Source organism: Nymphaea colorata, chromosome 11, assembly GCF_008831285.2.
Source record: "Nymphaea colorata isolate Beijing-Zhang1983 chromosome 11, ASM883128v2, whole genome shotgun sequence".
NCBI classification, from domain to species: domain Eukaryota; kingdom Viridiplantae; phylum Streptophyta; class Magnoliopsida; order Nymphaeales; family Nymphaeaceae; genus Nymphaea; species Nymphaea colorata.
The window spans coordinates 7358272-7371399 of record NC_045148.1 but is presented as its reverse complement, the minus strand read 5'-3'; the positions used below and the strand labels follow the sequence as shown (position 1 = coordinate 7371399).

Sequence of the window (13128 nt, the reverse complement as noted above, 5' to 3'; positions counted from 1 at the left end):
AATAAGATAACATATAAATAATATAGTAAATCATTATCTAATCAAAAGTTCACTTATTTAGTGAGGCAATGATAAATCTTCCCTTCCTTTATTTGCTTATTTTCTCCTCAGGAAGAGAAGCTGTCTGTCATTTGTGGATGTCTATTGCTTGCTTGGGGCACGTATGCTAGACGATAATGATCCGCTCTAAATCCAACATTTTTATTTGGTTTGCATGGTTCTAAAACTAGAAATGTGCATTTTTGGAGCCGGAATTGGCAAAGCTAACATATTTTTATGGTTTCTAATCCTTATAGACAAAAAGATTAAGAATACGAATTTGATCCCCATACTGAGAAACACTTGAAAAGCTACCTACTTACGATAAAAAAAAAATCTGTGTAAACATCTGATCATTATGTTCGAAAACGGCAAAGCCAATCTAAACATGTCTCTTTTTTCTTTGCTCATATAAAAATGTTTTTTATGAAGATTTTAAAAACCGTTTTGATCCAAACTTTTCCGATTATAAAGTTTTATTGCATGTAAACGTAATTTTTTCATAGAAAACTAAATGTAGGACGTTTATATATATATATATATATACCACTTAAGTAGGAGACAAAAATCAGAAATCTTAAATTTGTTTTAACAATATTTTAAATAAGATGTGAACATTTTAATTAATGTGTTCATAAACATTAATTTAATAAAAATCATGTTCTAATACAAGTTATTTTATAAAAGTTTGATTTTCACTACCAAAATTTTGATGTTATATAAGTCATTTATTTTTGGGTTATTATAAATGCATTGTTACAATGAAAAAAAGTGACTAACTTAATACATGTTTATGGTCAAATCACTCTTAACATCACATTTAAGCTTAGATAATTATAAAAAGTGCACTTCAATAATATTACGTTTTTTAATTTTAATGGGTCTGCTTGATATTTAACAGTCTCTCTCTCCCTTTTTCTCTCTCTCTTTCTCTCTCTACATATATATATATATATATATATATATATATATATATATATATATATATAAAGAGTGGCCGAACCATGACTTCATGATTTATTTGTTGAATGAACAGCTCTTATGCTGTCCAATTTTTTTTTTCTCACACTCTCTCTATCCTACTCCTCCTTCCCCAACTCCCCCCTCCCTCCCCAACTAGATTCACCACCACCACCGACGGCTGCTGGCGTAGGGGAATGGCACCAGCGGCCGCTTCTCCCCCTCCAATCTGCCCTCCTTTAACAATAGATGAGTGGAAAACTCCACCTATCTTCTCCCTCCCTCCCTCCTACCAACGTTTCCATCGGCTGCTGTCGGTGGCATCCCCGGCACCGCGGTCGCCCTTGCTGTGGAAATGTTGTTGAGAGGGACTATATATATATATATATATATATATATATATATATATATATATGAAAAATACTCATGTAACTTGAAAAATAAACTCGATTTTTTGTGCTAGAATATTAATTTGTTTTATGTGTACGATGGGCAAATTTGATGTTTTCCTTAAAATCATGAATATGATCAAAAAATTAGAAGGCCAACTTGGAAAGAAGCACAGGCCAGCTTTAAATTCGATTACGAATATTTTGGGTATAGATAAGTGCAAATTTTTAAGTGATTGTGCCGTAATAAATATGTTACAGAATTTCTGGGTCCTTCCGGGCCACCGAATCTCATGCGTCAATGAAGCAAGCCCTAATCTCACCAAGTAAGTTTGAACTTAAAATCCTTATTAGTGATATAAATTTGGAAAGAATAAGGTGAAAAAATATTTTATTTTTTGTTTAAGAGGACTTTCCGCACATAGATTTGGATGAACAGAAAATTCAGGTACGTTATGAATAGCAAAAAAAACAAAACACGAATGGTAGTGGCTAAATGAATAAAATGCCACAAACATTCATTATTTGGTTTTATATGCACTCCTTTAGGGCATATATTTAACTGAAGATAAAGAAAATAAGCTTTCGTAAAAAAAGACTAAATAAAAGGGGATATACGTCATATATATATATATATATATATATATATATATATATATATATAACGTGCAAGATTCTTAGGTAAGTAGGAAGAGCATTTTGTTTTACCATTGAAGAAGAAAGCTGAAGCCTCCCTGCAACCCTCATTCCCATCGAATATATGTAGGTCTGCGCTTCAACTTATGCCTATGTGACCCTTATTTTGCAGTACAAATAGTTGACACTTCAAACTGACTGCCTACCATGCTTGTGTTGTAAATTGTGTCAATCCCCTCTAAGACTCTTAATTGCAAGTTTCGGTTACCAGGTTTTTTTTTTACGTATGCATCTGAATTATCAGAAAATGTAGGCATCATTTTGCAAATAAGACCAAACTAAATGCCACGCAGTTGGGCCTGAATCGGCTGATTCAAATCAAAACGGTGGCAAACCAATTCAATTCGGCCGCTGACTCACTATTTTAAGGTTTTTTTTAATTGATTTATATATATACATTTAGTTTGCTGAGACATGACTTTTAAAATATCTTGCCGATTCACAATCAATTTATCCGAATCGGTGAATCTGCTGATTCGCCCTCACTGGTTCGATTGGACAACCGATATTTACAAGACCGGTGCGAAGCTTTATTTAGGTAGCGATTAGATACTAAAAGACCATTCATTACTGACTTTTAATTTTAGGGGTCTCTAATTTTCAACGACAAAAACAGCAAGCACCAAATTTTTAGCCATCAAAACCCTCATGCTTTCCTTCTGTCTGCATGCTATTTTGGCTCTGCACGCTGCTGAAAGGCTTCTAATTATAGCCCATGATTAGCTGTATAATGGGTTCCATCCTAAATGAATTCATAGGGTGAAAGATCATCATTTTTTGTCACTTTCTTCTCGCCCTCTTTGCTTAAAATCTCATTCTAAGACATGGTTCGATTAGCCATGCATGGCCTCCTCCCAGTAGATGCCTGTGATGGTTCAACGCAGAATCTGAAAACCGGGTTCTGCATTTCTGGTATCCTTCCTCTGAATCAACCTCGGTAAATGGAGATAATGGAAAGATTCATCAGTTCTGGTTTCTCATGAATGCAATGAAAGATTCATTGGTGGAAAATGGAAATGCAATAAAGGAGATTGATGATATCCAGAACATTTGAGCGAGGCCTTCAATGAATGCAGAGGAAGGATATCAATGGAGGCCTCGGTCTCAGAACAAGCTCCATTGGAGGTATAGATCTTGTTAACTTTTACATCCGCCATAACGAGTTGAACTGGATCATGCGCATCTTTCTTCCTCTCTAGAGCTAGAGCTCCGCCAGGTAGCTCTGGAGAGTTTTTGCGTCGAGGTGCAATGAGGACGAAGGGAGGACAAAGTGTGGCTGCCTCCGGTCAATTCGCTTGCACCAACCTTCGTCGTTTTTTAGACTGTATGACACCTGTGGTTCCAACTCGATGCTTGCCAAAGGTTAGAGCAGTACCAATGCGTGTTTCAACCTTTCTTTTCTTGTTTTCAACAAGCAGTAGCGTGTGCTGCAGCTTTTCTTACATGGAACAATTTTTTCTGCTGTGTGAATTTGCAGGCAACTTTTAAAAATCCTAATAGGTTATGGCAGCCGTGGGAAGGGGATGACATTGAATATTTCACTTTAGGAGATCTGTGGAACACTTATAGCGAGTGGAGTGCTTATGGTGCAGGAACGCAAGTTGTATTAGATAATGAAGAAACTGTATTCCAATACTATGTTCCCTATCTTTCTGCAATCCAAATTTACATCGATTGGAGCTCTGTGGAGGACTCTTGCAGTGACGAAGGTGATACAGGAAATATTTGGATGGTAAAAGGAATGGACTACTTATCGGGGAAGAAAAATGGAAGCTTCTGGCATGGAAAGGAGAAACTGGGCTTTCTTTATTTTCAGTATTTTGAGACAGCATCCCCCTATGGAAGGATTCCGCTAGTAGACAAGGTACATGCCCCTTTTATTTAACTGTCTGTTTCTCCATGGTGAACCTGAGATCAAGTTTGATTTGAGACAAAATAAAAAAAGAAGATAATAACATGCTTTAAAATGCTGTATGACTACTGTCAACATGAACCTAATTCTGCGTGGAACTGATGCAGTCAACAGTATAGATTGTTAACAATTATAACTAGCTGGTATGAGTTCATTCTAAACAGCTAAAGATGAATCACGTCGCTTCTACATTCAGCAATGCATGAGTTGCTAAGTTTTTGCAGAGCTACACATTATTGGTAGGAGAAAAATGTAGCTTTGAGGAACTTGTTCACGCTTCACAATTGTTATGTTAACATAAACGCAACCAAAGGGTGATGTAACCACGTACCTATGTCCCTTTATATTGAACTGATGGCAAAAAATGAAACTCATGTCCTAGAAAGAATTATACAAATGTTCTAAATTGTTAAGAATCTGTATTGAAACCACACAGCAATCTGTTCAATAGAGGTCCAATAACTAACTAAACTACCTAGATGAAACTGTGACCATGAAACTTATAACATCAGCCTGTAATAGTCTAGTGGTTGAGATGTACAAATCTATAAACTTGGCTATGTTGCATCATGCCGCAGCCATCACCTATGAAAATTGTACCAACATTAGCTTCTTGATTCTTCTGATCATCCATCATCACCCATCTTGGCATGACAGTGCTTGCCTTTCCAATACATTACAAGAATGGATTTTCATCTGAGAAATGGTTGCTCTTTATGTCACAAAAACTAGTCGCAGATCAAGATCATTTGAGATAGGCTGCCAACTTTGCTAATGTGTGGGGAGTAACAGCATGTAACTATGTTGAATTTGCTTTGTGCTTTATGCCATCATCTTGCATTACGTGCTTGAAAACTCAATGATGAGAGGGAAGGCAATGCCCCAGTATCTTAACTCAGATTTTATATTGGACTACTTGTGCACTAACCGCCCAAAGGCATCATGTCACGCACATAAGAGCTCCTACGTTCACAAGAGGGGAACAAGACCAAACTCCCCACAGCCTTTTTGTCATTAATATGCAAAAGAACAGGAATTTTATTCCTGAAGTTTTTATCATATTTCACTCTACTAATAGTATTCTTAACCATAATCCATTAGTTAACATGTCTGTCGAGATCCATTCTCACTTTAGCTAATATAATCTAAAAGTGATGAATTGCATAAGCATTTTAATTCAGCTATTATTGTAGCTTTAACAATTTGATTTTATGATTGTTTTGCGTGCTAGATTAATGCATTCTCCCGATCACATCCTGGGCTGAAATCATTGAAAAGTGTAGATGTTCTTCCTGCCAGTTGGATGGCAGTTTCCTGGTATGTATTTCTTCCTTAAATTTCAATTCTCTTTCAAGTTGGTCCACTGTCCAGAGAGGAAAACTTTCCTTGATAACAGATTACAAGTGGAATTGCTGTTTCAGGTACCCAATTTATCATATTCCCTCGAACCGAACTGTGAGAGACTTGTCAACCTGTTTTCTTACGTACCATACTCTATCTTCTTCATTCCAAGGTTGGCCTTGATAGCTATCTCTTTTCTTCTACAAACTTTGTTCTGGTTAAACTAAGACGAAATTCTGAAATATGACTGCAGAGAAGGAAGCTGATGACCCTATGAGAAAAGTAGAAGATAGCGAAAGAATGATGCCCTTGCCACCCTTTGGCTTAGCCACTTACAAAATGCAAGGCAGAGTTTGGAACGATCCAGAAAGCACAGACCAGGAACACATCATTTCCATGTTAAGCGCAGCAGCCTCATGGCTAAAGCAACTCGGGGTCCAACACCATGACTTTAATTATTTCATGGGGCTCCGGCAATATTCTTAACATCAATTTTCACTAAAGCTATGATGATCAACAATCACTTCTAATGCTAAACCACAATCATCATTGTCATCATAGATGTCTACATACACATCATTGAAGCAAGGAATACGTGCAAGATACAAGGTAACAAGAAGCACTATATTTAATGCCATCAAAGGGACCATTCTTTGCTGTCAAAGCCCTGTTATCTGTTTATCGTTCTGCAGTAGTCTCTAACATGCTAGCTGTCTGGCCTTCAAGCGAAGAGAGTTACTCCTGGTGGATGATTTGAGTTCTGTCTTGGAGTTTCTTATCTAGTTTATTCTGGATTTTTTGCTTCAACCATCAGAATTACAAACTCAAGCAGAAAAAGAAAATGCAAATGTGAGAGATTGTGCAAGTCTTGCATGATATTAGTTGCATATATGTTCACTGCATTCCACGTTTCCCTCAACCTCTTTTATACTCAGAAATTTGAATGAATGATCCTCAAATATCCATAAAACTTTGCAAATCAGGTATATTAGATTCCTTAAGGGTGCATTTGTTTCACCTTAGATCTCAGGTCCATGGTGATCTGAGATCCCTAGGATCTCAAATCCATAGATTTATTAAGATGAGACCCCCCCCCCCCTTCTTAAATCCATGGTTTTTAACATGTAATATGGATTTGAAATCCATGCTACTGAGATTCTCAATTTGTTTACACTGAGGATTTCTAAAACACACCTTTTTATGCAACCTCGGATCTAACATCCAAGGCTATTAAACACAACCTAAAGGAAATGCAAGTTCCAATTAGTTGATGCAAGAAGAGAAAGAGAGAGAAGCAGTTATTAGAGTTCTGTTCCTTAAATAGAAGAGCCATGAGAGATTGCACAGCTATAGACCATGACATTGCTTGCTGTGTGCTATACATTCTTTAACCTTTTAGGGAAAACCTAAAACAAAAAATTGATCAGCTTACCATAGAAAAGCACCATATCATTATTGAAAAGTTTGCAGGAATGCTACAGTTTTAATAAAGGGCGCCCTTAATTTGTCTTAAATGGCTCTGTGCATGCATTTCCAAAATGGCTCTGTGCATGCATTTCCAAAGCAGAGAGGGTAAAAATGATGAAGATGCAGAGAGACACATTCATTTCACAGATATTTATTACAGAACAGATAATTCATTGCACATATCATTTGCCTTACGGCTTTAGCTTCCCTTAAATTTTTTTCCTCTTAGAGGGGAGTAAAAATGTACATCTTACAAGCATGAGGTCCAACATATGCTGCAAGCTGGAATTGCTGACTCCTTGAAACATATAACTGCTGTAATACATAAGAAACTATGTCAATAACGACCCATAACTTGGTATGAATTTAAGTTCCCGCACATTTTCATGAAAAAGATTCCACACATTTTCATGATAAAGCCAGAGATGCAAGAGTTAATATTTACCGCCCATAGATCTCTCACAGCAACACGGGTGTATAAGGATATGCCGATCTCACTCCATCCTGCAGTTATAAGAGCACGCAATGAGCTTCTATTCCATAGGACGACTGCAATTCTTCTCGCAGACAGTGGTCCAGCCCATACCTATGCCAAGAAAATTATTTCGATATCAAATAAATGCAAGAAATAAAACACTTCTGATTTAAAACTCAGCTGGCACTTTATTTTCTAATTTCTAAAATTGCCCATATTACTTGTGAACTACCTCCAACCCATTTGTTGATCTGATTTTCCTTCCTGGGACACCCAACGGGTCTTGATTAACAGATATAACCTCTTTATTTCCAATGATGTTCAAGGTTGCTCTGCTTGCAGACCGAATATCGCATCCAATCAGCAATGGAGCCTGTCAGTAGTTTGAAAACTTTGAAGCAGGTAATAGAACAAAAACAAATGATAAAGCAACATAAAGAATGACAGAAACTAGGGAAGTCTACCTTCATCAGTGCCCAGATACTAAAATGTGAACGATATTCCTCTATGTTCATCCCACCATTTCCTACTTCCAGCATATCAGGATCTGTCATTGGGAAAACAGCCGATCTCAGATGGTGAATTTAAAATGCATTGTTTCAGAAAACAAAATGGCACTTTGATACCACATGAAGAAAATTTGACAGTAGTTCTTACAACTATACCCAACTTCCTTACACTAGCCAAGAGAGTTTGACCTGAGGTTATAATTTTTCCAGTCACCAATACTTGAAGACAGGTACATGCTTTCTACCATGATATAGAAATCACTTTTACATGAGCTGCAAATACTACAGTTTGATTGTCTGTTATGCACATCAAGCTATCCATAAGGTGAATTTTACAATTTTCCTTTATTCCTCATGTATATGTTAGTCCCTTTATATTCAGAATGTAGGTATGTCTGTGTCGGTATTAGTTACTTTCAAGTTACCTTCCTCCGGGTGCATATGTATACTTTTTCTTTCTATTTTGCTGCTAGAATTAAAGGTATGTTAATGCATTTCCATGTACCTCTTTCAATATAATGAATGTGTGTGTGTGTGTGTATATGTTTTTTGCCTTACTCAAGCTATCATTATGTTGTGTTCTGATGAAATAGTTGCCCTTCCTTAGTCTTCTGACATGCAAGCACTTTTTTATATGACAGTCTTTCTTCCTTTATTTTTGATCTATGAAGACAGGGAAGGAGACAAGAATCCCATGCATCTGTGCGCATGAAATTTGAAGTGCATTCAGCAAACGTTATAAAAAGGATCCAACTTCCAAGGTACTGAAGCTAAAAATGCTGAAAAGAAGAGCATTTACTTAAGTACACATGCACTGGTCTGGAAAAAGTGTGTCCATCATGTAGAGAAGTTAAACGTCAGGTTATGTTGTTCAAACTCAGCTAAGATGACCAAGGGCAGCCTCAAGCTTGACCAAAGGTTAAATTACCACTCAGTTCAAGTTTGAATGTGGTCCAAACCATCTTGACAAGCACAAGCCCCATACCAAATCCTATGAGTAACAGCTTGGAGTTGCTATTAGCTCAGCCTGATCTAACCATGCTTTTTCATGTCCTTGTTACTGGTAAAGAGACAATGTAATTACCCCATCCAAAACTAATCTGAGTGCTCATTATAGCAGAGAGGCAAACTCTTTAGCATTCTTTCCTATCTTTGTTTTGTTGAGTTAAAGAACAGATTAATGGATTATGATCAAACCATGAGCATCTAAAAAATAAGCAAAAGAAGCCCCATCATATTGCATCGCATATTTTATGGCCCAAAATTTAGTGAAGCTCAATGTATGCAAAACATTCCATTTATGTTAATGACTTAAGGACCATTAGTCCAGGCTTAAGTCAATGCTTGTTCACTAAGGAATAACAAAATGGCTGGTCTCATCTTGTTTATGAGCAAGCTGTCAAACCCATCTGAAAATGCCTAGACTGTCAATCACCCTTATCTGTTATTTAGGCAAATTCTGTATTTTGAATCAATTGTTTAAATAACAGAATCCATAGGAACTAGAGGTTGCACTTTGTATCCATAAAGATGACAGGTGAACTGCTCGAAAAGCTTTAGTATCGTTTAAAAGTTTTTGAAATTCCAGTTCGGCCCTTGCCCTCCCTGATCCTCATTTGGCTCCTTCCCTAGCAATCACTATGTATCATTACACATTATATAATTGCTCAACCTATAAATGAACTAATAACAGAAAGAACAAGTGTGCAATAAAAATCAACAAAACTAACACAGATATGTCACTGCACGTTTGTCAAAATGTGTGTCCACTGTCTATGATAGACGACATATATTAAGGGAATAAAATCACTCAATGTACAGGTTCATATACCATTCCATCTACCAGGTCCAGCATATCTCCCCCACAGATTATTGATATCTGCAATAGATGTCATGCTGAAAGAGGAACATGAGGAAACAGAATATTAATCATAAAACCAACTCGATGAAGAAAGTCAACTATGGGTTACAATTGAATAAAAGAATTCATCATGCAGTTGAGGTTTGTAAAAGCAGTGGGAGGTCAAGACCTATCCCATGTGTCTTTAATGTCTCCGGTAGTCCGCCATGCATTGCCAATACGGGCAGCCCATTGTGCTGGATTTTGATCACCCCTACAAGATGATCACTTTATATAAGATAACCAAATGCCAAAAACGTACAAAACAAATGTGCAAGACGTACAAATGGAAACATCCAACACAAAGCAAGAATACTCTTGGTGAATAATTTTATGAAGACTTTTTGTGTCAATGATCTGGTCAACACTCAATCTACCGTGCAGCAAGATGATTTCTCAAATTTTGCCAACACTTCCCACTTGCTATGCATTTTCAGACGATCAAAACAGGAAATGCTGCTTGTTCTTCCCATGTATGTCAAGCATCCCACCTCTAAATTGATAACGCACATGCTTAAGATACTTCTCCTACCCATGCTACTGACTGAAGCACAAAACAGTAAAATTCCTAGTTTTACGTATTTGTAATTTAGTTTACCATTCACAAATAGAATAGAAGATTGGTCTTCCAGAACTTAATAATGCCTGGCTCATTTTCAAATACCTGCATTTAAAACAAGAGCAAATGAAACTGAAACAATGGAGCAACTCAAGGAAAAAAAATTGTACAAGCAGGAGAAGATTCGAAGAAGATTAAAGCATAAAGCACACAGAAACTCGTGCTTGAGACTTGTTATCTGAACCAAAATAGTCCCACAAAAAGGTCAATTGTTCATCTGTTGTTGGAGCACCTGAGCTCATCAGTGAAGTCAAAAAAGAAAAATCAATAAGATGACCATAAATAGTGGTCGGCCAAATCCTCATAGAACCTTTTCAACCACCTATGAGAAAGGTGATAGACACTACACACAACTTCGAACGGTACAGTTAACAATAAATTTTGTGCATATAGCAGACCTGAATGGTAGTACAAACATATAGAATATTTATAAATTTATTTACTTGTTGCTACCTTTTGCTACTTAATGCAGAATAGTTGAGATTCTAACACCGGATAGATTTTTTAATCACTTATTCGGTCATTAAGTGCATCCCATGGCCAAATCCATCCACATGGATTTCCCATTTCAGCAACTAGAATAGGTGAACGTTTGTATGTGCCAGTGCATGTCACGTTGTAAGTTTTGTAAAAGTTGCCGACTCCTGGAATCCAGTTCCACATCCATGCGACATGTCTCGAAATTTTACCTTTAATCAGATGAATGTCTAAACTTTTAGATGATCCAACTAGATTCACAAAGGAAAGAAAGCAGTCAAAAGATATTGAAAAAAAAAAGCAAAAAGAATGAGAAACTCAACCTATCTTGAGGCCTGGCACCATCATTGTAGCAGTTATCATATTTCAAATAATCAACACCCTGTGAAAAATAATATCTTATAAAATCAAAAACATGTCAAAATTATTCTACATTCTTTTTATGATGAGAGAAACTGCTAATCTTTTTGGCATGGTCGGATATGATTACTGATTTGTGAGGCTGAAAACTAAAATGCCCTATTCTAATTGTAACGTTTCTAACTATTCCTACCCTGACCACCAAGAAATTTCTATTGCTTCGACCTTGCAGCGAATGAAGCAGCCTTCGGTATTGAACCGCGTACCTACTTGAACGTTGGAGCTTTTAAGCCAACTGGCCTAGTCAAGGTGAACCAGGTTGGCAATTAAAGTTTTACATAGAGTCTAAGACTAATGATAGGAAGAGGAAAACATTCAGTGAGAAAGATATTTCTAACCCAAGAGGCAAATATTCTCGCGTCTTGCTCCTCATGACCAAGAGAACCAGGCATGGTTTTGCTGCAGGTAGTGTAACTGAAAAGATAACATGGAAGAAGATCCATCTCAATGGAATTAGTGATTACAGTAAAGTTCACATTCCAAGCCATGTAAAAAGAGTCATACCCGGCATCAGAGTATATCCCCAACTTCAATCCCTTGCTGTGAACATAATCCGCAAGAGCTTTGATGCCAGATGGGAAAGTCGAAGCTCGGGCAACTAGATTACCATATCTATCTCTGCTTCCCTCTGCCCAACAATCATCTGCTTTGCGTTCAAGTTATTAATGCTAAAGTTCCAAATCACTAATCAACCTTACAGGAAGTCTAACAACCATCTTTTCAACTCAAGTCTCAAACTGCACATTTTCTAGTTTCAACATTATCTGCGCTCTGGCACGGATTCCTCTTATCATCAGAAATCACTTAAAAGCTATCTCTATCTCTCTCTCTCTGTCTCTCTCTCTCACGCATCAATCAAGGTAAGGGCTAAACACTTTTTAATGGATAACTAGAAATAGTCTTGAAAATAAAAACAGAGTAGTGGAAAAGGTCATCAAGTGAATCATTACCAATGTTAACATATCGATATCCAAGTGAGGCCAAACCAGTTGCAACCAGAGCATCAGCTGTATTCGGCGTTTGATCAGTAAAAATAACCCGGAATAAGAAACCATTTCGCAGTTCAATGTCAGACGGTAAAGCACATGGAGCAAAAGGGTCGCAGCAAGTTACCCGTAGATTTCACTGTCCACTCATCGATGTTACAGTAAAAATGGTTCCAACTATTCCACCTGCAGACACCATCTTCACAAGTTGCAGTGAAAATCCATCATCACCCGAAACGGGTAAAATAAAGGAAAAGAAAGATGAATAGGCGAAAGAACATCGACGTTTATAATTTTTTTTACCCCATAGGGGGGGTGCGGCCGACGCCATTGTTCAGCAGGAAGCGTCGGTAGGCCACCATTGCCTCCCCATCTGAGATATTATAGCTTTGGGCTGCTGATGAAGATTGCACACAGAAGCCCAACAGAAGAAGCTGTATGAGGATCATCATCATCAACATCCTACTCACTCTGGCTAATGCTGCAAGGAAATCCCAACGGGCAGTTCCGTGATGAAACTCCATTGGAGCGTACAGCACTCAAGTATCACCCGTGGCTTCTAATGAGAGCGAGACACGGCATCCACCAGAGGCATAGTATTATTGTTGGCTGTTGGCCTTGATCAATAAATAGAAGTATTTATAGCGCACCTCTCGAACTGAGAAAAATTCTCGGAAGACGATTTCCCATGTCAGAGCTTTCAGTGTCCTAAGAAAAGTATGTATACGAGCATCTTTTTTTCGTTTTGTAGCCAATCTTTCGTGCTTATTCTCAAGCAGAGTTATACGACGGCAATTTCAGTAGAGTCGGTAAGGATCTCGATTAAATGAATCGACCGAGTCAGCCATTCAACGGAGTCATAAATCCAGGTGAACAGAAAGATTAATCCCACCGTTTGGGTAAGAGCTGAAGTTTTCTTCCTTTCTCAGCCTTGGAAT

At 37.4% G+C, this 13128-nt stretch overlaps 2 protein-coding genes across 4 annotated transcripts; one reads left to right on the top strand and one right to left on the bottom strand.

Annotated features, from left to right (window-relative positions):
- The first annotated feature begins 2864 nt into the window (after nucleotides 1–2864).
- On the top strand, nucleotides 2865–9611 carry LOC116264015 (uncharacterized). Its single transcript, XM_031643899.1, has 6 exons — nucleotides 2865–3446; nucleotides 3562–3948; nucleotides 5228–5313; nucleotides 5418–5509; nucleotides 5591–5946; nucleotides 8460–9611. Exons 1-5 carry the CDS (start codon nucleotides 3333–3335, stop codon nucleotides 5821–5823), a joined length of 912 nt encoding a protein of 303 aa, XP_031499759.1. The 5' UTR covers nucleotides 2865–3332; the 3' UTR covers nucleotides 5824–5946; nucleotides 8460–9611.
- On the bottom strand, nucleotides 6917–12882 carry LOC116264014 (alpha-galactosidase-like). 3 transcript variants are annotated; one of them, XM_031643898.2, is made up of 13 exons: nucleotides 12494–12881; nucleotides 12318–12376; nucleotides 12155–12211; nucleotides 11709–11847; nucleotides 11543–11618; nucleotides 11108–11166; nucleotides 10287–10352; nucleotides 9819–9902; nucleotides 9620–9684; nucleotides 7744–7826; nucleotides 7512–7652; nucleotides 7250–7308; nucleotides 6917–7119 (listed from the first exon to the last, which is right to left on the bottom strand). In XM_031643898.2, exons 1-12 carry the CDS (start codon nucleotides 12712–12714, stop codon nucleotides 7264–7266), a joined length of 1095 nt encoding a protein of 364 aa, XP_031499758.1. In that variant the 5' UTR covers nucleotides 12715–12881; the 3' UTR covers nucleotides 6917–7119; nucleotides 7250–7263. The 3 variants fall into 3 exon arrangements, 2 of the variants coding, with proteins under 2 accessions (XP_031499758.1, XP_031499756.1); XM_031643896.2 differs by having other exon boundaries at nucleotides 7250–7390; nucleotides 12494–12878; XR_004174765.2 differs by having other exon boundaries at nucleotides 6932–7119; nucleotides 7250–7390; nucleotides 7501–7652; nucleotides 12494–12882.
- Nucleotides 12883–13128: the final 246 nt, after the last annotated feature.